At 35.6% G+C, this 26,824-nt stretch overlaps 1 protein-coding gene across 2 annotated transcripts in view; it reads right to left on the bottom strand.

Moving 5' to 3' along the window:
* Positions 1–26,824, bottom strand: part of opcml (opioid binding protein/cell adhesion molecule-like) — a 1,247,413-nt gene that overhangs the window by 201,528 nt on the left and 1,019,061 nt on the right. For both annotated transcript variants that reach the window (XM_030154013.1, XM_030154014.1), the window contains one exon: positions 26,070–26,195. In XM_030154013.1, coding sequence (XP_030009873.1) covers positions 26,070–26,195 — 126 coding nt within the window. The remainder of the gene's footprint in view (positions 1–26,069; positions 26,196–26,824) is intronic.

The following is a 26,824-nucleotide window of genomic DNA, read 5'->3' as shown; positions in this document are numbered from 1 at the left end:
ATCATGTCTATGCCTGTGGTGATGTCAGCATATCAATTGTCTCTATATATATGTACCAAGTTTGAAGTAAATTGAAACAAAATTGATGTTTTTATAGACATTTGAAATTTTACCCATTATAAGCAAATGGGAGAAAAAAAAAATAATGAAAAAATTCCTAAAAAATTGAAATTTTGACCTGTTTTTCCCAAAATGTACCCATATCTATTTTTGGTCACTGGTATTCAATAAACCAAATTTGGTATGAATTCAACTAATAGTTTTGCTGCTACAGACATGTGAAATTTAACCCATTATAAGTAAATAAGGGGAAAAAAAGATTAAAAAACAAAATCATAAAAAATTTGAAGTTTGACCTATTTTTCCCAAAATGTACCCACATGTATTTCGGATCACTGGTAATCTATAAACCCAATTTGGTAAGAATTCAACCAATAGTTTTGCTGCTACAGACATGTGGAAATTTGGCCAATTATAAGTAAATAAGGGAAAAAAAGATTTTAAGAAAATCATAAAAAATTTGAAATTTGACCTATTTTTCCCAAAATATACCCCCATGTATTCGGGGTCACTGGCAATCTATAAACCAAGTCTGGTATGAATTCAATCAACAGTTTTGTTGCTACAGACGTGAAATTTCAACCATTATAAGTAAATGGGGGAAAAAAAGATTTTGAAAAAATCCTAAAAATTTGAAATTTGACCAATTTTTCCCAAAATGAACCCACATATATTCTGGGTCACTGGCAATCTATAAACCCAATTTGGTAAGAATTCAACTAATAGTTTTGCTGCTACAGACATGTGAAATTTCATCCATTAAAAGAAAATGGGGGAAAAAAAAGATTTAAAAAATTCATAAAAAATTTAAACACAGACCTACTTTTCCCAAAATGTAATCAGATCTATTCTAGGTCACTGGCAATCTATAAACCCAATTTGGTATGAATTCAAACAATAGTTTTGCTGGTACATACATGTGAAATTCCCCCCTTTATAAGTAAATGGGGCAAAAAAAAGATTTAAAAAAAATTCATTAAAAATTTTAACTCAGGCCTATTTTTCCCCAAAATGTAATCACATCTATTCTAGGTCACTGGCAATATATAAACACAATTTGGGATGAATTCAACCAATAGGTGTGCTGCTAGAGTGTTAACAAACAAACAAAACAGCTTTTCTGGTAAATTCTGCTGTCACACAACCCCCCCCCCCCTTTGTCAAACTAGACACTTGATTGACAGATGTCTCACAACAAATAAACAGCCGGATATATAATAATAAACACCATCCTTAGCAGCTACAGGGGTCGGGTATTGGCTGATTTGAGTAGAAAATGAAGGAATGCGTCTTTCTTTCCTATGGTTGGATTTCCATCGCCGTGGCGCTCCCAGCTCGCCTGTCATCGACTTCAGATTGATGAACAGCAGACCAGCTGCCTTGGGGCTCTATACTTGGTTGGATGTACCCATGGATTGCTACAGCCAACTGAGCAAAGGCTGCTGAAATGAGCCTTGTTTTCTATCCTGCCGGCCTCTGCTGTTGATGTCAGCACTTCAGCATGCTGTTGTGCAGTTATTACTGTGGACAGCCAAGACAGAGTGGAGGCCTTCTCTTCTACTGTCCTTGAACGTTCTCCTTCACTGTGGACATCTGCGAGCCGCTAAATCTGACAAGTCATTACAAGCCGTGGTTTGAACAAGGGCAAAGTCGTGTGAAAGGGGTTTGTGAGCAGCCGATATGGAAGAATGTTTAAGCGCTTGGATTTAAGGCGTCCTATTAGGTTTTGGTTCTAAACCCATGCTTGTCTTTCAACTACAGCATCATTAACCAAGTTCACAATGCATTTATTATTATTTTTACAGGTTCATGATATGGTCTTATCTTAAACTATTTTTTCTTTTATAGAACGTATTCCTCAAATTCCTGTTACGTTTAACTATCATACACAAAATTGCATTTAACCCTTTATCGGGCAAGTGACTGTTTTTGGTAATTTCCACATACATTACAAGACAGTGGCAGAAACAGTTCCAGTGAGGACAGTAAGTCAACAATTTCAGGTCTTTGCATGAACAGTGAGTGTACCTGCTTTGTTAGGTACCATGAAGTAATGGTACTAATGTAAGGAATGATGTTCAAAGGGAGAATGTGGATGTGGACAGATGACTTATGTTGGTCGAATGTTCTAAAAGTGATGTTCTAATGCTCTAAAAAACATCTTCCTTTCCCCTTACATGTATTTTTATTGTATTAGTAATACTTACTTCTTGTATTTTTTTTTTTTTGCCACTTATGAGTAAGGAACTAGATAAGGTAACTTCATTAACCTTGATTTTCTACATGAAAATTATATATATATATATTATTTTAAAATTCTTATGTCATGTCCTCCAATAACACACTATGGTTGCAATTTTGAATTCCAAAGTATTTCTATAAGTGCCTATGACTTGTATATTTGTTCATTTTTACAGTGCCATGATGTGGTAAAAAAAAAAAAATTAATAAATCGCAAAACAACAGATTAGCCGACAGCAGAAGCTTCATTTATATAAAATAAAATCATAATCAGAAAACAGCAAAGATAGGAGAAAATTAGCAATCATCACATCATAATGCAACCTTTTTTTTTTTTACTTTTTTTTTTTTTTTGTCTTGTTCAGTTAGTTTCAGTTGTAGAGAAAGAGGCTAATCCTTGTACTGTTGGATTTACTTAGTGTTAGCTTAGCGCTACAAAGTTTGTCACATTGGTCTGTTGTTTAATCAAATTATTCATGACATACACTGGTCTCAGACTGTTAGCTTGTTTCCGATATTTGCTCATTTAAGTGCTTGTTGTATGAACTGTGTTGTATTTTTCAAAAAAATTGGTTGTGTTGTGCTTTTAGCTGACGCTTATATCATTACATGGATGTACAGCAAGTGTATAAGAATCCCAATACCGTTACCATGGCAACACAGACGGGCAGCTGCTGTTCAGAGGCTATGAAATGAGAAGCTAACACTTGTTTTTTTTGTCTTCAGTGAGTTTCAGTAGTACACAAATAATACTTGAACTGCTGGATTTGCTTAGCATTAGCTTAGTGCTGCAAACTTTGTCGCATTAGTTTGTTGTTTTATTAAATCATTCATGACATATACTGGTCTCAGACTGTTAGCTTGTTTCTGTTATTTGCTCTTTTAAGTGCTTGTCGTTTGAGTTGTGTTGGGTTTTCCAAAAAATTGGTTTTGTTGAGCTTTTACCAGAAAAGTGTATATTGCTACAAGAATCAGATAGCGTTACCATGGCAACACAGAAGGGGCAACTGCTGTTAAGAGGCTATGGAATGAGAAGCTAGCACTTGTTTTTTGTCTTGTTCAGTGGGTTTCAGTTGTCGAGAAATAATATTTGTCCTATTGGATCTGCTTAGCTTTAGCTTTGTGCTCTCTGCTGTTTTATTAAATCATTCATGACAAACACTAGTCTCGGACTGTTAGCTTGTTTCCGATATTTGCTCTTCTAAGTGCTTGTCGTTTGAGTTGTGTTTTATTTTCCAAAAAAATGGTTTTGTTGAGCTTGTAGCTGAACAGTGTATATTACTACAAGAATCAGATAGCGTTACCAAGGCGACATAGACAGGGCAACTGCTGTTAAGAGGCTACAAAATGAGAAGCTAACACTTGTTTTTTGTCTTGTTCAGTGAGTTTCAGTTGTAGAGAAATAATATTTGTCCTGTTGGATGTCTTTAGCGTTAGCTTAGCGCTGCAAAGTTTGTTGCATTGGTCTGTTGTTTTATTAAATTACTCATGACATACGCTGGTCTCAGACCAAATACGGTAACTTCATAAACCTTGATTTTCTGCATGAAAATGATGTGTATATATGTTATTAATTCTTGTTGTGTCCTCCAATAACACACTATGGTTGCAAGTTTGAATTCCAAAGTATTTCTATAAGTGCCTATGATGTGGTAAAAAATAAATAAATAAATAAATCACAAAACAACAGATTAGCCGACAGCAGAAGCTTCATTCATACAAAACGAAAATATGATCAGAAAACAGCAAAGATAAGAGAAAATTAGCAATCATCACATCATAATGCAACCTTTTTCTTAGCTTTTTTTTTTTGTCTTGTTCAGTTAGTTTCAGTTGTAGAGAAATAGGCTAATCCTTGTACTGTTGGATTTACTTAGCGTTAGCTTAGCGCTGCAAAGTTTATCACATTGGTCTGTTGTTTTATTAAATTACTCATGACATACGCTGGTCTCAGACTGTTAGCTTGTTTCCAATATTGGCTCATTTAAGTGCTTGTCGTTTGAGTTGTGTTTTATTTTCCAAAAAATTGGTTTTGTCGCGCTTTTAGCTGAAAAGTGTATATTGCTACAAGAATCAGATAGCATTACCATGGCAACACAGAAGGTGCAGCTGCTGTTAAGAGGCTAAAAGATGAGAAGCTAACACTTGTTTTTTGTCTTGTTCAGTGAGTTTAAGTTGTAGAGAAATAATATTTGTCCTGTTGGATGTCTTTAGCGTTAGCTTAGCGCTGCAAAGTTCTGTCGCATCGGTCTATTGTTTTATTAAATTACTCATGACATACGCTGGTCTCAGACTGTTAGCTTGTTTCCAATATTTGCTCATTTAAGTGCTTGTCGTTTCAGTTGTGTTTTATTTTCCAAAAAATTGGTTTTGTCGCGCTTTTAGCTGAAAAGTGTATCTTGCTACAAGGATCAGATAGCGTTACCATGGCGACACAGAAGGTGCAGCTGCTGTTAAGAGGCTAAAAGATGAGAAGCTAGCACTTGTCGAACGTGTTGCCGCTGAAACATATTAATCACTGGTATAATTATCCAATGGAAGGGTCTGGTTCAATCCGTATTTATTATATGTAGAAACACAACTAGCTACTTTTTAACCACATGCTGCAAATTCTTGACCAATCATGAACGTCCAGGACTATAAAACCAACCCCCCTCAAGTACCTGAACTATCACAGAGTACTAATCCCTAAGCAGGAGTAAAATAAAGTCGTCAGAACTAAATTTAGACCCGGGTCCCTGCAGTCGTGCTCCTCAAAAGGTTCCTCGTTCCAGGGGGATCTTCCTTCTGTTCAACCCCGGCGTACGTCTCAGCGGTATAATTAAAAAAAAATGAATTCTGCTGAGGCTGGAAAAGGGTTTTTACAGCATCTGGTAACATCTCGACCTGAAGCGCCTTCCTGGCCGTTTGTATTTCTGCCTCTGAAAGCCCGCTCCAGACAACACGCCATGTAAATATAACTTAGTGTTTATGGATGGATGAGCTCGGGTTGAACAGTGTTCTCCAGTTTCCAGTTCACGCTTGTCTTAGCCTCACCATCTGTTCCCTGGTCGTCACCCGCTGGCCACAGGTTGACTTGTTTCAAACAATTACTCTTTGTTTTTCTTACCGTTTTGTGCTTTACACCATCTAGACACAATGGAATCCTCGAAGACATTAACCCTCATAGACCCCCAACTATTTTTGTCACAACTTCCACATGATTTTGACCATTTATTACACTATCATCCTCTGCGTTATGCATTCTTCAGTGCAAAACAGGGGTTTCCCTTTATTTAATTCACTAATCGTGTAGATCAGGGGTGTCAAATCCAGCCCTCCTAATAATAATAATAATAAGCAGAGACGTAATATTGTAGAAATTATTCTTATTTTGGTTCCAAATTCTAATCTTCAAAATTTTAACGATGTTACCAAATGTTTGTGTAACATTGTTTGTAATGCACATGTACAAATCATAAGTTGAGGCATAGCATTGTTAGAATTGCACTTACTTTTACCTCCGCCAAGGAGGTTATGTTTTTGCCAGGGTTTGTTTGTTTGTTTGTTCGTTTGTTTGTTTGTCTGTCTGTTAGTGTGCAACATAACTCAAAAAGTTATGGACAGATTTTGATGAAATTTTCAGGATTTGTTGGAAATGGGATAAGGAAGAAATGATTAGATTTTGGTGGTGATCGGGGGTGGGGGGGCCCACAGGGGGGGCCCATTTCCAACAAACCCTGAAAATTTCATCAAAATCTGTCCATAACTTTTTGAGTTATGTTGCACACTAACGGACAGACAAACAGACAGACAAACAAACAAACAAACAAACAAACAAACAAACCCTGGCAAAACATAACCTCCTTGGCGTGGGGGGGGGCCCACAGGGGGGGGCCACTGATCAGCCTTGGCGGAGGTCTGCGCTCTCCGAGTGCTTCTAGTTCTTCTTGTTACCTCCGCCAAGGAGGTTATGTTTTTGCCAGGGTTTGTTTGTCTGTTTGTTTGTCTGTCCGTTAGTGTGCAACATAACTCAAAAAGTTATGGACAGATTTGGATGAAATTTTCAGGATTTGTTGGAAATGGGATAAGGAAGAAATGATTAGATTTTGGTGGTGATCGGGGGTGGGGGGGCCCACGGGGGGGGGCCCATTTCCAACAAACCCTGAAAATTTCATCAAAATCTGTCCATAACTTTTTGAGTTATGTTGCACACTAACGGACAGACAAACAGACAGACAAACAAACAAACAAACAAACAAACAAACAAACAAACAAACCCTGGCAAAAACATAACCTCCTTGGCGTGGGGGGGGGCCCACAGGGGGGGCCACTGATCAGCCTTGGCGGAGGTCTGCGCTCTCCGAGTGCTTCTAGTTCTTCTTGTTACCTCCGCCAAGGAGGTTATGTTTTTGCCAGGGTTTGTTTGTCTGTTTGTTTGTCTGTCCGTTAGTGTGCAACATAACTCAAAAAGTTATGGACAGATTTGGATGAAATTTTCAGGATTTGTTGGAAATGGGATAAGGAAGAATGATTAGATTTTGGTGGGGATCGGGGGGGGGGGGGCCCACGGGGGGGGGCCCATTTCCAACAAACCCTGAAAATTTCATCAAAATCTGTCCATAACTTTTTGAGTTATGTTGCACACTAACGGACAGACAAACAGACAGACAAACAAACAAACAAACAAACAAACAAACAAACAAACAAACCCTGGCAAAAACATAACCTCCTTGGCGTGGGGGGGGGCCCACAGGGGGGGGCCACTGATCAGCCTTGGCGGAGGTCTGCGCTCTCCGAGTGCTTCTAGTTCTTCTTGTTACCTCCGCCAAGGAGGTTATGTTTTTGCCAGGGTTTGTTTGTCTGTTTGTTTGTCTGTCCGTTAGTGTGCAACATAACTCAAAAAGTTATGGACAGATTTGGATGAAATTTTCAGGGTTTGTTGGAAATGGGATAAGGAAGAAATGATTAACTTTTGGGGGTGATCGGGGGTGGGGGGCCCACGAGGGGGCCCACTGATCAGCCTTGGCGGAGGTCTGCGCTATCCGAGTGCTTCTAGTTTCTTTTTTTTTCTGGTTATTCACATCTTTTTTGTAAAAGAATAGTTTGTCAGTGTAAAAATTTCCATAATTTAGTTTATTAGTTTATTATATCGCGGACAATCCCAATTAATTAACTGTATCAATAATAGTAAAATGTATTCTTCCTAGATTTAATCAGATTCAAATTTCTTTATTGTCATTCAGACATTGAACGAAATTACGATGCATAAGGGCCACGATAAAAACAATCAGATAAAAACACCAAAAGAATAAAAAGATTTTAAAAAAAAACATATATAACTATAAATATAAATATGCATGTGCAAAATGTATGTCCAAAACAGTCAAAATAAATTTATGAATAAATAAAGGTAAATAATAAAGGTAATTCACTACTCATATAGATCACAGGGTGTCAAAAGTGTCCTTTCAAAGGTTCCAATCTGACCCACGTGATGAATTTGGGAAGTGCAAAAATTACACTGAAGACATTAACAATCAAATGTATGGAACTTGTTTTATAATAATAAAAAAAAAAAAATAATGCATTTAATTTGGTGGCACCTTTCAAGTCACCCAAGGTCCCATTACAGACAATAAAAAGCATTAAATAAATAAATAAAAATAAAAAATAAATAAATAAATAAATAAATAAATAATAATAATAATAATAATAATAATAATAATACAGCGGTTTTATATAACGCTTTTCTAAGTACTCAAAGATGCTTAATAACAACATCAGAGATAATTAAAAGAAAACATCAACCTAAAAACAAATGTGGTGTTTTAATTCATGTTCCACAGACACATCAATGTGTTCTCAAGTAGAATTATAGCATAATTATCCTTTAACAATAAAATGTGAACAACCTGAAAATTCAGTGCAATTTAAACAATGTTATTCCTGTTACTAAATGTTTTGTGCATTTGTGGATCCACTGCGACCTGTAACTTGTGTTAATAATAACAAGCTGAGACATAATATTGTAGAAATTATTCTTATTTTGATTCCAAATTCCAAACTTCAAAATTTTAACAATGTTACCAAATGTTTGTGTAACATTGTATGTAATACACATGTAGAAAATGATAAGTTGAGGCATAACATTGTTAAAATTGCACTTAATTCTTTTTTTTTTTTTTTCTGGTTATTCACATTTTTTTGTAAAAGGATAGATTGTCAGAGTAAATCTTTTCATAATTTACTGTTTTTTATTTGCAGTAAAACAAAGAGAAAAACTTGGAGTCGTCATTATTTATAGGTTATTACGCTATAATTATTCTGCTTCGACCCACTGGAGATCAAATTGGGCTAAATGTGGCTCCTGAAAGAAAATGAGTTTGACATTGTTAATATTGTAGAAATTATCCTTATTTTAGTTCCTAATTCCAAACTTCCAAATTTTAACGATGTTACCAAATGTTTGTGTAACATTGTTTGTAATGCACATGTACAAATGATAAGTTGAAGCATAATATTGTTAGAATTGCTCTTATTTTTCTTCTTGTTTCTTTTTTTCTGGTTATTCACATCTTTTTTTGGAAAAGAATAGTTTGTCAGTGTAAAAATTTCCATAATTTAGTTTAGTTTATTACATTGCGGACAAGTCCAATTCATTAACTGTATCAATAACAGTCAAAAGGGCAGCTTTAGCCAACATGGCCTGATGACAATAGGTACCTTAAAAGCACATTTAAGGTTTTTTATTGCACTAAAACAAAGAGAAAAACTTGGAGTCCTCAGTATTTACATGTTATTATGCTATATTTGTTCTGGTTCGACCCACTAGAGATAAAATTGGGCTAAATGTGGCTCCTGAAAGAAAATGAGTTTGATATTGTTAATTTTGTAGAAATTATCCTTATTTTAGTTCCAAATTCCAAACTTCCAAATTTTAACGATGTTACCAAATGCTTGTGTAACATTGTTTGTAATGCACATGTACAAATGATAAGCTGAGGTATAATATTGTTAGAATTGCACTTATTTTTTCTTATTTCTTTCTTTTTCTGGTTATTAACATCGTTTTTGTAAAAGGATAGTTTGTCAGTGTAAAAATTTAGTTTAATAATAATAATAATAATAATAATAATAATAATAATAATAATTTAGTTTTTAATAAATATTTTAGTTTATTAGTTTGTTATATCGTGGACAATCCCAATTAATTAGCTGTATCAATAACAGCAAAAAGGGCAGCTTTAGCCAACATGGCACCTTAAAAGCACATTTAATGTCTTTTATTGCGCTAACACAAAGAGAAAAACTTGGAGTCCTCATTATTTGTAGGTTACTATGCTATAATTGTTCTAAGTTTGACACCCATGATATAGATGTTCATAAAAGTTCAAAGTCAATTCAAAGGTTTTTTACATAAAATTAGAAAAAAAAAATTAGGAAAAAGTGACTTTTTCAACCAAATATATCATTACAAACATAAACCAAGTGTCTACAACCACCGTCCTTTATCAAGCTATATGGGTTTTACTGGTGAATCAATATTGTGGAAGATGATGGTGTTTCCATGGTAACTACGGCGCCTCTGAACGTCTAAATGGGTCATATTTGATGACCATGAAAAGACGACCAACTGTATTTTACACCAATTATTTACAACTAGTGAATCAGCAGGTATTAAACATGTCAGATCTGCGGTGGCCCAGAGGTGCAACAGCCCAAAAAAATGATCCACTATAAGAAAAAAAAGAGAACAGCCCAAAAAAATTATCCACTAAAAGAAAAAAAAGAGAACAGCCCAAAAAAATTATCCACTAAAAGAAAAAAAGAGAACAGCCCAAAAAAATTATCCACTGTAAGAAAAAAAAAAAAAAAAAGAGAGAACAGCCTAAAAAAAATATCCAAAAAAATAGAGAACAGCTCCAAAAAAAAAAACAATCCACTATAAGAAAAAAAAAAGAGAACCCAAAACATTTTTCCACTATAAGAAAAAAAAAAGAGAACAGTCCAAAAAATTATCCACTATAAGAAAAAAAAACATCATCCACCTTTTCAATTAAGGGGGCGCTATTTACCCAAAAGGTCTCTTGCTTTAAAATTTAGGCTACCAGAAAAAATAAAAGCATAGGCTGAAAAATTTTAAGACCTTCAGCTAATGTGGCTAATGCTAACGATGTAACCCACTGGAAGTGGAGGTCAGTGCGCAAAAAATAAAGTTATTCTAAAAATATATCGTGGTTAATTTTTTGGGCTAGTGGATCATTTTTGGGCTGTTCTTTTTTCTTATAGTGGATCATTTTTTGGGCTGTTCTGTTTTTTTCTTATAGTGGATAATTTTTGGGCTGTTGTCTTATTTTTTTGTCTTACAGTGGATAATTTTTTGGGCAAGTAGATAATTTTTTGGGCTGTTTTCTTTTTTTTCTTAATGTGGACAATTTTTTTGGGCTAGTGGATGATTTTTTTTTGCCTGTTGTCTTTATTTCCTTGTAGTGGATAATTTTTTGGGCTGTTGTCTTTTTTTCTTATAGTGGATAATTTTTTGGGCTGTTTTTTTTTATAGTGGATAATTTTTTGGGCAAGTGGATAATTTTTTTGGGCTCTTCTCTTTTTTTTTCTTATAGTGGATAATTTTTTGGGCTGTTGTCTTTTTTTCTTATAGTGGATAATTTTTTGGGCTGTTGTCTTTTTTTCTTATAGTGGATAATTTTTTGGGCGGTTGTCTTTTTTTCTTATAGTGGATCATTTTTTGGGCTGTTGTCTTTTTTTACTTATAGTGGATCATTTTTTGGGCAAGTAGATAATTTTTTGACCTGTTCTCTTTTTTTTCTTAATGTGGATAATTTTTTTGGACTAGTGGATGATTTTTTTTTTGGGCTGTTGTCTTTTTTTTCTTATAGTAGATAATTTTTGGGCTGTTGTCTTTTTTTTCTTACAGTGGATAATTTTTTGGGCTGTTGTCTTTTTTTATAGTGGATAATTTTTTGGGCAAGTGGATATTTTTTTGGGCTGTTCTCTTTTTTTCTTATAGTGGATAATTTTTGGGGCTGTTGTCTTATTTTTTTTCTTATAGTGGATAATTTTTTGGGCAAATAGATAATTTTTTGGGCTGTTCTCTTTTTTTTTTCCTTAATGTGGATAATTTTTTTGGCTAGTGGATGATTTTTTTTTGGCTGTTGTCTTTTTTTTTTTCTTATAGTCGATCATTTTTGGGGCTGTTGTCTTTTTTTTCTTATAGTGGAAAATTTTTTGGGCTGTTGTCTTTTTTTATAGCGGATAATTTTTTGGGCAAGTGGATAATTTTTTTGGACTGTTCTCTTTTTTTTCTTAAAATGGATAATTTTTGGGGGCTACTGCCTTTTTTTTCTTATAGTGGATAATTTTTTGGGGCTGTTGTCTTTTTTTTCATATAGTGGACAATTTTTTGGGGCTGTTGTCTTTTTTGTCTCTTATAGTGGATAATTTTTTGGGGCTGTTGTCTTTTTTTCTCTTATAGTGGATAATTTTTTGGGGCTGTTCTCTTTTTTTTCTTAAAATGGATAATTTTTGGGGGCTACTGCCTTTTTTTTCTTATAGTGGATAATTTTTTGGGGCTGTTGTCTTTTTTTTTTTCATATAGTGGATAATTTTTTGGGGCTGTTGTCTTTTTTTTCTTCTTACAGTGGATAATTTTTTGGGCTCTTGCACCTCTGGGCCACCATACAGATCAGTAGATGCTTTGGATGTTTGGGTTTTTATGGGTTAAACTAAATGACGCTCAGTCTGCAAACACCTGTGCACAACCACATCACACATTCACCTTCTGCAGTGTTTACAGCCATTTGAATACAACGAAGTGTTTCTACAAAGTGGAGCCAATAAGCCCGAGTCATTCCTTATTTTCTGCGGACACTTTGCATCATACGTGCCGTGCTTCTTATTTCACTCATTTCCATCCGACAGGCTTTCACGGAGTCGTAACAAACTCTTTTGGAGGCAAACAGGAGTCTATTTTTTTTTTTTTTTTTTCTAAAAGCTGCATTTCTCCACGTCCAATTCTGCTGTAGTGGCTCATACTTCTGTAGTGAAATTGCAATATTGAGGCTTTCTTTCCGAAGCAGCCGAAAAAGAGCTACTCCTCCGATTTTGATGAATACTGAAACTCGTAATTTTAAGTCTCACACACTTATGCCTTCTCTCCTCGTCTAAAAAACACCTAATACATGAGCGGCTGCCTTCCTGTGTGGGAGGCTCATTGTCAAGTGTTATACCGTGCAATTTTCCGAGGAGTTTTTTTTTTTTTTTTTCCGTCTCCCCACATTTCTGGAGAAACACCTGTATCCATGCTATTGTTCTTCGTCGTCATCCCCTTGGTGTTAACTTTGCCACTGTCAGCAGGCATCGGCGGAGTATTGTTCTTTTTGGAAAGCGCATCAGAGAAAAAGTCATTTCTGCTTCATAACGCTGTAAATGGCTCCCATCAGGAGACTAATCGCAAGTTGACAACATCTGTCTGTGCTGCTGTGGTCCTGTCAATCACGCTTGACACCGGCAATTTTTCAGACGATTGGTCTTCAGATGTCATGTCAGCTTTTCGCCTCACAATTTATTTGTCAGAAGTCAATATCTAGACGAAAAATATATAAATAAAGAAAGAAATACGTACAGCCGCTCTGCTGGATATAGAACACAATAAATAAATAAATTAATTAATTAATTAGGAGCATTTAAAAGTACAAATGAGTCAGTTACACATAAGATTAAAACCTAAAAAAATACCTTGAATTAGAGTTGCTATATTTTAACATCAAAAAAACAGCATAGGGAGTGCCAATATATATTTACTACTTTCATTTCCTATGAATAAAATACAGGAAAAAAACTGTTATAAATGTTTCATTGTGACTGATCTACCAAGATTAGTTCTAACATTAAACAAAAACGTTTTGGAAGGTGACGTCCACTGCTTCTAATTCAGTTATTTGATGGAGTTAATACTTTGTACGAACAAAACAAACAACAGAATCGAATCGAATCGAATAGAAGAGAACAGAGCAGAATAGAATAGAATAGAACAGAATAGATAGAATACAACAGAGTAAAATAGAATAAAATAGAATAGAACAGAACAGAATAGAATAGAGTAGATAGAATAGAACAGAGTAAAATAGAACAGAATAGAACAGAGTAGACAGAATAGAATAGAATAGAATAGAATAGAATAGAATAGAATAGAATAGAACAGAGTAAAATAGAATAGAACAGAACAGAACAGAATAGAATAGAATAGAATAGAAAAGAGTAGAATAGAATAGAATAGAATAGAACAGAATAGAACACAGGAGAATAGAATAGAATAGAATAGAATAGAATAGAATAGAATAGAATAGCAGAGTAAAATAGAATAGAATAGAATAGAACAGAGTAAATAGAATAGAATAGAACAGAAAAGAATAGAATAGAATAGAATAGAATAGAACAGAATAGATAGAATACAACAGAGTAAAATAGAATAAAATAGAATAGAACAGAACAGAATAGAATAGAGTAGATAGAATAGAACAGAGTAAAATAGAACAGAATAGAACAGAGTAGACAGAATAGAATAGAATAGAATAGAATAGAATAGAATAGAATAGAATAGAATAGAATAGAACAGAGTAAAATAGAATAGAACAGAACAGAACAGAATAGAATAGAATAGAATAGAAAAGAGTAGAATAGAATAGAATAGAACAGAATAGAACACAGGAGAATAGAATAGAATAGAATAGAATAGAATAGAATAGCAGAGTAAAATAGAATAGAATAGAATAGAACAGAGTAAATAGAATAGAATAGAACAGAAAAGAATAGAATAGAATAGAATAGAATAGAATAGCAGAGTAAAATAGAATAGAACAGAATAAGTATTTCATTTATACACAAGATAGATAAGATAACATAAGATAAGCATCAATCAACCAGTAGAAGCTAACAAATCAACAAAAAATCAACCGACAGTGAATCAATAGATTAAAACTATCGACTTGCATATTCACCAATAAACAAAAACCTAATCAACAGGTTGAACTGAGCCATAACATACAAACACTAGATTACTCAGATAAAATCACACTAATCACATACAGTTAGATCCCAAAACTAGTAAACTCAGGCTCCTCATCAATACAGCGACACAACAGCATTGTTACCAACTCCACTCTAGACATTGTATATAATTCGCTTCTTCTTGTTTGATTTACGACACGGATCAGATTGTTGCTGCTTATCAAATCCCAGAGCAGGACACAGAGCCACAGCACATCCATCTCTGGACGGCCAGTCATCTGAAAGGCATAAACTGACATTCAAGAGAGTGCACATTTGCCACCTATCTACTTTAATGAGTCCTAATGGGTTGAAGAAATCCATACTGCATTGTCCACTGAATAAACGTTTTCCCCCCTACCATATATCTTGTAATCCTTTTAGTGGCCCGCAGCCAAAAGGCTCGGCAGACACTGCTGAATAATTTATGTTGTCCCCGCTGAGCTGAAATGGGAACTGAGTCTTTGCCGTGTACAAAACAAAGGTGAGACTCAAATTGACGGGGTACACGGAGTATATTATGAAAACGCCACAGAGGATAAACGCCAATCTGCACACAGCTCTTACGTCAGCATATCTACCGTACGGATTTATTGACTTATCGAACTCTTGTCTGTTCAACGGGATTTATGCTAAATTGTGACATAGCCGATCCAATTTTCGCTAACAAACTACGGATCCGAATTAGGCGGCGTGTCTTTAGTACAGCGCCCATATTTCCATTTTACCCCGGCCAATTTCCCCTCACGTCACTTGTCATTTTCTTATTGAAAGGTGAAGCGGGCTCATGTTCCTGACACCAATGAGTGTGGAAATCTAAAATGATACGCGGCGGAAAAAACAAAGATTAAACAGGGCGAAGCGGGCCGCCGCACGTGGCAGATTTGAAGCTTCCTCGGGAATTTGCGGGCTTAACTCGGAGAGAAGGCTGCTCACTTTAGCGCTGTACTAACAGACACAAACACTATCCTCTGAGGGAGCAGTCCATTATCGCCGGCGACAAACATGAAAAGCAAACGGTGAGAGGAGCTAGTCAGGAAAATGCCACTCTGCAGGAAAAAAAAAAAAAAAAAAAAACATTTAAGATTCCCACTGCCAGCCAGATTTTCTTAGGCTGCCCAAACATCTCCCCACATAGTCTCTTTTTTCATTAGAGCTATTCACAGAAATGTCAAGTAAGATAACCCATTATCTTCCCTGTTGACAAAAACACATACACACCAGCAGAAACACACCGCTGCAGACTCCCTGGCTTTAGGATGCCTGGATATTACTTTTTCAAGTATGATTCCACTCGGTTCATCCCTTCATTTGCTCCCGCCGCCGCTGTTGCCGCCGCCGCCGTGGATCCATGTGGGGATGGAAGCGAGTCAGGACTTTGTCTTTTTTTTTTTTTTTTTTTTTTTGGTTCCCGCCACTATAGAGCAATTTCAGACCACATGATGAAAAAAGGTTGCTGACAACGTCTATAATAAAATAATTCTCCGTGTTCGTGTCTCGACGGGTTCAGCTGAGTAAAAAAAAAAAAAAAAAAAAAAAGTAGCAACTAAGTAGACTTTTTCCTGCTCTGACAACAGTTATTTTTCAAAGTGACGTTATAGCTCATGATCTGAAATACTTTTGTTTTAATATTTCCCTTTTTTTTCAAAAATTTTCAATAAATCTAAATATTTAACCCTTTCTCGGGCAAGTGACTGTTTTTGGTTATTATTTATTTATAAAATTTATTTGATAAGGACAGTGCACATTACATAATATATGTGTAATATATGTGATGAGTCACATAAAGAGATAACTAAAGCTAGTTTCCATCTCCAGTTCCTAGCTAGGCTTTTAGTAGAAAGAAAGAAAGAAAGAAAGAAAGAAAGAAAGAAAGAAACAAACAAACAAACAAACAAACAAAAACAAAAAGAATTTCCACGCACATTATAAGACAGTGACAGCAACAGTTCCAGTGAGGACAGTGAGTCAACAATCTCAGGTCTAATGTGGTCTACAGGGTCTGTAAGGTCCACCTCTGCATGAACAGTGAGTGGACCTGCTTTGTTAGGTACCAGGAAGTAATGGTACTAATGTAAGGAATGATGTTCAAAGGGAGAATGTGGATGTGGACTGGGGTCTGGATCAGCACTTATGTTGGCCTAATGTTCTAAAATACATGTTCCTTTCACCTTACATGTGTCTTTCTTATATTTTTTTATATATACTTCTTGGTTTGTTTGTTTTTTTGGCCACTTATAGGCAAGGAACCAAATATAGTAACTTCATAGACGTTGATTTTCTACATAAAAATAAAAAAATGTTGAAAATGTTCTAAAAAGTCATAAAGTCTTGTTAGGTTTTCCAACAATAAACAATAACCTAATTTATTTTGATTGTAATAATAATGGATTATAATGGATTTTTTTTTTAAGTCATAAAAATATTTCACAAAAAAAACATAATTTCCACCACTGCATTGTTTGTAGATAAATAAAAATTTCTTAATTTGAATAATTTTGTGAATTTTAAAAATGCCCACCTGATATTTAAAGTCTTGCATGGACTTGCCCCCCCCCCCCCTTGACAGATTTGATCAATCCCATCTCTCTGTCAGTGGGAGGGGCCACAGCTCCAGCAGACTGTGGGGTGCCACACAGGTGCACTACTGTTGGACAAACTACACTTTCAGGCACTGGAACTGAATATTGGAAAAGTTTACCACTCAGTCACATGCCTCCTTCAAATCACAACTTATGAGGTCTGAGGAAACCAGATGCCTTAAAAAAATTAAGCAATGACTAATGAAAACTTGAGTGTATTAAACTTAAAGGCTTGATTTGAATGGAATTGCTATTTTAAGTACAACACACTAAATGCCAAGTTAATTTAACTTAAAATCTGTTGCAATGTCAATTACTTAGTATAATCATTAGACTTAATGTCATCAGTTCATTGGACTCCATTCCAAGTTGATTTAAATTAACCCTCTGGTATCCGGGTGCGCCTTTTAGGCACACTTTGCACTTTGTGTTAAAAAACTTCATTTTATTTTTCACAATTTAAATAAGGTTAGAATTCAAAAGTTGTTCATTTTTGCATGATCTTTAAAATTCTGGCCACCAACTAAAATGTGCACATTGTAAACAAAAGAAAATTACAAGACTAGCATCTGTCTGCCAAGTGTGCCTAAAACGCACTATTTCTTCCATTTGATATGTATGATGAGGGCTGACCTGGATTTACAAAAATAAAATCAAATTAGAGCAGAAAAATTAATCAATATATAATATTTAATAGTTTGATTTATAGGTGTGCATTTTTGGCACACTTGGTGACAGATGCTAGTATTTTTGAACATTTGACCTAGCGCCAAAAATAATAATGCAAATTAACCGATGTTGGAGTTAATCATTGACATATGCCAGGATGAAAAAATCAAATAATCTGTGATTCACTTTTTATGTAGTATATTGAAAAAAATTGTTTTTTTTGCTTTTTGCATCCAAAAAAATGGTTTGTTTACATTACAAACACGGCATTTAAAGGGTTAAAAAATGTGAAAATTATTGAGTATTTGGTATTTTTATTTACGGCTCAAGTTAATGAAATAGAAAAAAATGTAAAAGAATTAAAAACAAACTGTATGAAAATTTTTTTGATATTATTCCACAAGTGTGCAAAAAAGGCACACTTGGTGCTTAGGAAGTGCATTACTGGACAGGATACCGGAGGGTTAAAGTCTTTTGCAATATAAATTGCTTCGTATCATTATTCAATTTAATTTATTGTAGCTTGGATGAAAGTTAGGCAGGAACTTAGCGAAATGTAAATTGCCAATATAGGAAGAGCTTTTAATTTGGCAAGGCATAAAGATTTACATTGTTCAAGAACAATCCTAGATGAACAGGAAAACCTTTGTTGGGCCTATGGCTCTGACTCATGGTGCAGCTCTACAAAAATACAAAAACAAACACAAAAAGCCCAATAAACATTGACATACACACATTAAGTCCAAATGAACACTAACACCACAACCCCGCTGAACCCCTGCACAGAAAAATAACACATTTTCAACAACATGCCCAATACCCACAATGCAATGCGGCGATGAAAAGGTGTGGTCATGACTAAAACTTAGGGATTTAAATCCATTCAACTTAAACTTTTTCGTACTTTCGACTATGTCTACAAATTAGTTGAATATACTTAACATTTTATAGTAATGTAACAAAACTTAAATTAAGTACAGGGTGGGGAAGCAAAATTTACAATGAACATTTAGTTGTTTTTTCTCAGCAGGCACTACGTCAGTTGTTTTGAAACCAAACATATATTGATGTCATAATCATACCTAACACTATTATCCATACCTTTTCACAAACTTTTGCCCATATGAGTAATCAGGAAAGCAAACGTCAAAGAGTGTGTGATTTGCTGAATGCACTCGTCACACCAAAGGAGATTTCAAAAATAGTTGGAGTGTCCATAAAGACTGTTTATAATGGAAAGAAGAGAATGACTATGAGCAAAACTATTACAAGAAAGTCTGGAAGTGGAGGAAGCAACAAAAACGTACCAAAGCTTTTATTAAAGCGCTCAAATCCAAAATCCTAAAGGATCCAACCAAATTCATGAGAAAAATGGCAATTGAACTTGAGGTAGACAACAAGAGCGTTAGAAATGCAGTAAAATATGATTTGAAGTTAAAATCTTACACAAAAACACCAAAACACTTGTTGACAACAGCTATGAAGGAAAAAAGATTGGAAACGTGCAAGAAAATTATTACATGGTTCAAGAAAAAGTCCTCCATTGTAACGATCTTTTCAGATGAAAAGATCTTCACTGTCGATGCTGTTCTGAACCGCAGAAATGACAGATTTATCGCAAAATCTCCTTTGGTGTGACGAGTGCATTCAGCAAATCACACACTCTTTGACGTTTGCTTTCCTGATTACTCATATGGGCAACAGTTTGTGAAAAGGTATGGATAATAGTGTTAGGTATGATTATGACATCAATATATGTTTGGTTTCAAAACAATTGACGTAGTGCCTGCTGAGAAAAAACAACTAAATGTTCATTGTAAATTTTGCTTCCCCACCCTGTACGTTGTAATTAAAGCATTTTAGTAAATACAAAGTCTGGGTTTACAGTGTATGAAATAAGCCCAGTTCTCCTACTAGCCCTCTTTAAAACGGTCAAAGTTAAAAACTACCAGTTGAAACTTTTGTTAAATCTAAATTATTCCGTACATTTGATTCTCTATAGTGTACACTATTACTATAATCGGTCACACATCACTGGACTCCTGTTGGTTTTTATTACAACAACTGGACAAAAACAAAAAAACAAAAAAAGCGTTGTGGTGTAATCAGCTGAGGCCGTCGATGTGTGAAATGATTTTGGTGACACTGCGCTGTATAAGAGTGGAGTTATTGAATATTTTGGTCCTATTGTGCTTGCACTTCGCAGTCGGTGGGTGCACACTTGTCTCACAGCCGGCTGCACATAGAGGCCGGTGTTATTTGTCCGGCTCAGAACACGGCTCGTTTTTTGATGAAAATCAGGTCGTAGCTCGTTTTCTACTTTACTACGGTTGGACAGAGATGTCATAGGGGGTTTAACAACGTGTAGCGTTATTACATTTATTACTGTTTTTCTGCAGATGTTTGAATATGTCAATATCGTTCCGACTTTACTGAAATTACAAATGCATTTGCTCCGGTTTGCACAAAAAAAAAGAAGGGGGGTGGATTAGAAAAGCCTGGCTCTTTTTATTTATTTATTTATTTTTCTCAGCTGAACCTAAAGGCTCAGTAAGTTTCTTTTCTCTTTCACTGACTTTGGGACTTTTGTGACGACACACCGAGTGACGCTACGCTCACTTTGAACACGAGGATAGCGACATAAAGGGGGTATTATACAATGTGACTTTTATCTGCTTCTATTGGCGGCGGAGTAATTGCAGCATCGACAAGTCTCTGTAGAACAAGCCCGCTTTGCAAAAAGGCCTTTGTTTCTCCACTTCAAACTATTCCGTGTACAGTGTGTTTAGATACTTGCAGGCAGCAGTTAAAAGAGCAGGAGGCTATTATTAGAATGAACCCTTTAAGACTCAGAAGCATTTAAGAACTTCTGAACCACTAATCCTATCAATACGGTGAAATACTTGAAGTAAAATGTAGTTTCTGAGTATTCACCAGTCTAATTCAGATGCATCCATAGTCTGTGTTATTATTATTATTATTATTATTATTATTATTATTATAATTATTATTATTATTACTACCAGGGAAAAAACTCATTTAGATTAAAAGTCTCTTTTTCAAGAGTGGCCAGGACAACAACAGCATCCATCCATCCATCCATCCATCCATTCTTCCCTTCCCTCCATCCTCCCTCCATCTTCCCTCTCTCCCTCCTTCCCTTCCATCCTCCCTCCCTTCCTTTTTTCCATCCATCCATCCATCCATCCATCCATCCATCCATCCATCCATCCATCCATCCATCCACCCACCCATCATTCTTTCTTCCCTTCCATCTATCTATCTATCTATCTATCTATCTATCTATCTATCTATCTATCTATCTATCTATCTATCTATCTATACATACATACATACATACATACATACATACTACAAACAAAAAGTTAAGGATATTAAAAAAAAATCGGGCTATTTTTTTTAGCACTTATTTACTTTCTTTTTCTTTTTTTTTTTTTTTTTTTTACTTTTTTTGTGTGAATTGAATTGAAACACATTTTTTTTAATTACCAAAAATGACAATGGCAAAAATGACAAAAAAAAAGACAAAAAAAAAGAAGCATTAACTTTATGTTTTCTAGTCTATCCATCCAGCCATCCTTCTTTCTTCCCTTCCTTCCATCCATCCATCCATCCATCCGTTCTTCCCTCCATCATCCCTCTCTCCCTCCTTCCCTTCCATCCTCCCTCCCTTCCTTTTTTCCATCCATCCATCCATCCATCCACCCACCCATCATTCTTTCTTCCCTTCCATCTATCTATCTATCTATCTATCTATCTATCTATCTATCTATCTATCTATCTATCTATCTATACATACTACAAACAAAAAGTTAAGGATATAAAAAAAAAATTGGGCTATTTTTTAGCACTTATTTACTTTTTTTTTTTTTTTTACTTTTTTTATCTGAATTGAATTGAAACACATTTTTTTTTAATTACCAAAAATGACAATGGCAAAAATGACCAAAAAAAGAAGCATTAACTTTATGTTTTCTAGTCTATCCATCCATCCTTCTTTCTTCCCTTCCTTCCATCCATCCATCTATCCATCCGTTCTTCCCTCCATCATCCCTCCATCTTCCCTCTCTCCCTCCTTCCCTTCCATCCTCCCTCCCTTCCTTTTTTCCATCCATCCATCCATCCATCCATCCATCCATCCATCCATCCATCCACCCACCCACCCACCCACCCATCATTCTTTCTTCCCTTCTATCTATCTATCTATCTATCTATCTATCTATCTATCTATCTATCTATCTATCTATACTACAAACAGAAAGTTAAGGATATTTTAAAAAATTTTGGGCTATTTTTTTAGCGCTGTTTTACTTTTTTTTTTTTTTAACTTTTTTTGTGTGAATTGAATTGAAACACATTTTTTTAATTACCAAAAATGACAATGGCAAAAATGACAAAAATAATGACAAAAAAAAAAAGAAATATTAACTTTTTGTTTTCTATTCTATCCATCCATCCATCCATCCATCCATCCATCCATCCATCCTTTCTTCCCTTCCCTCCGTCATCCATCCATCCTCCCTTTCTCCCTCCCACACTTCCATCCATCCTCCCTCCCTTCCTTTTTTCCATCCATCCATCCATCCATCCCCTGCAACACTGGTTCATGTATTTTGACAAATGACAATGGTTGTAGATGCTTGTTTTATGTAAAATTAATGATACATTCAGCTGAAAAACACAAGTGTCCTTCAGTTCTCTCTGATTTGATAAAATAACCTGTGAATTTACTGAGATTTTATAAACATCTACATGTTCAATAAATTAACCCTTTAATAACAACAATCTCTCTGGCACTACATTTTGCACTTCACGGTATTCAATTTACTGTTACTCCTGAACTGTTTACACTATCCACAAAATTCAAATGGTATCAGAAAGCTGAGATCTGAAGCATTCTGACACTATATAACTTTTTGCTAAAATGAATTTGTTTTTGATCATGTAATAGTTTGCTATACTATGTTGCAAATGAACGTTAATTTTAGACAACATTTAGTCTATATAATGTATATTATTATGGACGGAGGCAGAAAAGCCAGGTGTAGATTACTGCACAAAGCGAGAATTTTATTCTCTTTGTTCAGGATATGTACAGTCAGTCCAGCTTGGATTTACAAGGCTGACAATTAATACTGGAAAAAAAAAAAAAAAAAGTCAAACTAAGAATTATGAAAGAGCTGCAGCATCTGAAACTGACCACAATGAACATTTGACAGATTAACAGTACCACAGTGCTTCAGTTTCAGCTTCACAGTTTGTCATGTCTGTTATGTATTAGGATTGTCTCTCTCAACTCGCCAAATATTTTTTTATTAGTAAGTTATTTTTTTGTTTTTTTTTTATCAATTACTACAAATTTCAGGTGACCCCAAGGTTGAAATTCACTGAATTACAGGCTTCAACGTGCTAAATTCTACATATTTCAATAAGTTTAAGCCCCAAATATGTTTGACAGGTTATGTTTGGTGTGAACGGCACCATCTGGTTAGTGGTTTTGTGTCACACATCGATTCCGATCACACTTCAGGCAAATGGTTTGGTGAGCTCATGATATTCGGAGTAAATATAGGGGAACCAGTAAATGGAGGGATGGAAGTGTTACCGATGGCTGAGGTGGTGGAGAGCTACTGGGCTGTGAGAAGTGGAGTCTGTAAGGCTGTGGATAACGGGGGAGGGAGAAGGGGAACAGCTGGGCCGTAAGCATTCATGTCATGTTGGAGGCTGAACATCTGATCCTATAGAGAAGCAGCGCATGACTCACACACTGCTGAATGCTCTGTGGGAAGCGCCGAGCAGACACAATTAGAACACAGAACACACATGCATGCACACACAAACAGGCGTGCACAGCGTCTTGGCTCTCCGGCAGCTCGCGAAGTGCCAGCACAACAAACACAACCCCCCCCAACACCAAACCAGCTGTGGCCTCCAGCCAAACCACGGTTGACTGGAGCTCCTGTCAGGCCACAGGTTGTGCATCCTCAAAATCCACCAAGTCGAGAGAAAATACAAGCTCTCAGTCAATAGATTAAAGCCCCGACATCATTCAGTATAAAACCTCTTACGGTATCAAACGGGAAGTAAATGTGGATGACGCAGGCGAATATTCATGTGAAACAACTATCGGAGGTGTATGTTGTGTTGGAGTGTTAGTTCAGTCGGCTGTTGCAACTCGGTTTGACATATTTTTTTTTATCTGAAATGAGTTCTGAGAGCAGGAAAGGGAACGTCATGCAAAGTTTGTATAAAATCTACACTATAAAAAGATAAATGTCACAGGATATAAACAAATGATTTCCAGTTGGGGATGCACGGCGTTCACCTATCAGCAAATAAGATGCCATTCACTGATGGCAGCTGTCTGTTGGTAGAAAACCACCCCCACCCCACCCCCACCAACTCAACCCCACAGCAGCACACCATTCAGTTCTGCTTCAGTAATGCAAAATCCAGTTCAATGCAGCGTCTGGCCCACTTTGTATGCTGAGCTATGAGCCTCTGTGATGGTAAGCAGCATGGATACTAAACCAACGCTCATTTAATTTAAATGCAATGACAGAAACACAGACTTCAGCTAACATTTAGCGTGCTACTTGTTAGTAACACAACAGTGTACAAGCAAGAGAAAAGTATGATTTCAGGATTTCCACTATTCTTACCAATTTTTGTCTTTCATATTCAAACGTTTCAATCTAAGTGCTAAAGTGTTAAGAGAAGGCAGATATTAAATGTTGTCCAGAAAAGACAAAGAGACAGTACAAAACAGAGCATAACATGAGTGAAAATGGCATGCTATTGAAAATAAACGTGCAAGAAAAGACTTCAAAAGGAGTGATGTTAAATGAAATGTGTGAATATAAAAGAAAAAATTCGGTAAGACAAGCGGAAATCCTGAAATGATACTTTTCTCTTGCTTGTATACTGTTGTGTTACTAACAAGTTCCACGCTACACTGCAAAAATCTAAATCTTACCAAGTGTATTTTTTTCCATCTCTAGTCAGAATATCTCATCACACTGAAAATAAGACATAATCACCTAAAGAGTAACTTTTCAGTGACATATCAGAACTTATTTTTAGACAATAGATCTTGGGAAATAAATTATAATTTCACTTGTTCCATTGGCAGATTTATTTGCTTGAATTAAGCACAAAAAAAATCTTGAATTAAGCAAAAAAAAAAAAAAAAAAAAACATCTGCCAATGGAGTGAAAATTATTTTGGTCTGATTTCTTGAAATAAGATTTTCCAGATCTATTGTCTGTATGTATTGTAAAATTCCACTTTAGGGTTTCAAAATAAAAATTTTGTCCAAAAATATGGTCTCAAAGTTTTCATTGACTGTGAGTGTACATACTATCACCAATTTGTTGTTTCTTTCATCAATTACAACAGTACGGTGGCAGCAAAATGCACAAAAGCATGCACTGAAGTACACGCCATATATCACCACAGTACTGTGGCAACAAGAGGATAATAAAGTCATGGAACAGTATCTATGATCGGCTCTAGTACAAATGCTAACACTTGATTGGTCTGTTTCAATAGATAAACTAATACTTTGTGTCACAGTACTGTAGTAGGAGCCATCGCCATTTCCCCCCAAAAAACTAAAAGAATTGATCTACAGTTTCGCTCCATATTGTCACCACTATGCTTTTTCACTTGTTCCACTGGCAAATTTATTTGCTTGAATTAAGCAAAAAAAAATAAAAAAAAAATCTTGAATTAAGCAAAAAAATATAAAAAATTCTGCCGATGGAGTGAAAATTATTTTGCTCTGATTTCTTGAAATAAGATTTTCCAGATCTATTGTCTGTATGTATTGTACAATTCCAGTTTAGGGTTTCAAAATAAAAATTATGTCAAAAAATATGGTCTCAAAGTTTTCATTGACTGTGAGTGTACATACTATCACCAATTTGTTGTTTCTTTCATCAATTACAACAGTACTGTGGCAGCAAAATGCACAAAAGCATGTACTGAAGTATACGCCATATATCACCACAGTACTGTGGCAACAAGAGGATAATGAGGTCACGGAACAGTATCTATGATTGGCTCTAGTACAAATGCTAACATTTGGTTGGTCTGTTTCAATAGACAAACTAATACTTTGTGTCACAGTACTGCGGTAGGAGCCATTGCCATTTCCCCCCAAAAAACTGAAAGAATTGATCAACAGTTTCGCTCCATATTGTCACCACTACGCTTGTACTACAAACAAACACACGCTCTTAATAGCCAGTGTAATAAGGACTGAATAATCCAACGATGCTTCACCCAAGTGCATGAAGACATCTGTTCTCCAATAATGAGACCAACCCTCATTTTCTCATGTAGCACACTCCATCTTCTTTCCATTAATTATAAATACTATTCTATGTTTCTTTAAGCTGTGAATTCTACTCATGTTTCTAGACACTCATCATCTTTCAGTCCTACCTCTTGGTGAATGATGCTTCCATACGATGTTCGCTTCGGGTCGGCCAATCGCCAGACACATCAGACTGACGCTGCTGCCCTCGTTCACCGTCACGTCCTTCGATATGTTAGTGATCCTGGCGGGTACTGCGGGGGGGAAAAAAGAAATCATGATTGATGTATTTTGCTTAATTAATGATACGTGAGCAAAGGGCTTACGATTTCATATGAACAGAACATGATGAGGTTAAAAATAACCCAGACTCCGGGACTCAATTAGCATGAAATTAGCTGACAAATTTGACAATTCTCTGGCTTGCTGTGGTGTTATACATGATTGAGTTTCTTCATCATGTATCTTTGCCACAGTGCTCATTAGACAAGCATCAGGCTGATTTAGAGTAAGACATGATTTCATCTCCCAGACCAGACCGGTCGGTGTTTTTGTGTGTGTGTTGGCTTCAGTGTGTGTGACTCGGTTGTTGATTAAGTGTAGCTCAAAGATGTCAATACAGGAAATGAAGGGTCAGAAGTTACGCTCGTTTAACTCATTCACAGCAAAGTCAACATTAGCGTCACTCCTCCAACGGAAAAACAAGGCAAAATATTCACATGAACATTTTCAGAGTGTGTCATATTCACTCTATGAACATATTTATTAATTTAGCTGCAATGCTTTAATTAATTTAGCTTTAATTCAGTGAAAGCAGTGATTATTTTTATTGTGCATACAGGCATGTCTTCCCAAAATTAAGACTCAATGTAGAATAAAATAA

The sequence above is a fragment of the Sphaeramia orbicularis genome, chromosome 14, assembly GCF_902148855.1.
Source record: "Sphaeramia orbicularis chromosome 14, fSphaOr1.1, whole genome shotgun sequence".
Lineage (NCBI taxonomy): Eukaryota > Metazoa > Chordata > Actinopteri > Kurtiformes > Apogonidae > Sphaeramia > Sphaeramia orbicularis.
This window is presented reverse-complemented; position numbering and strand designations above follow the sequence as displayed.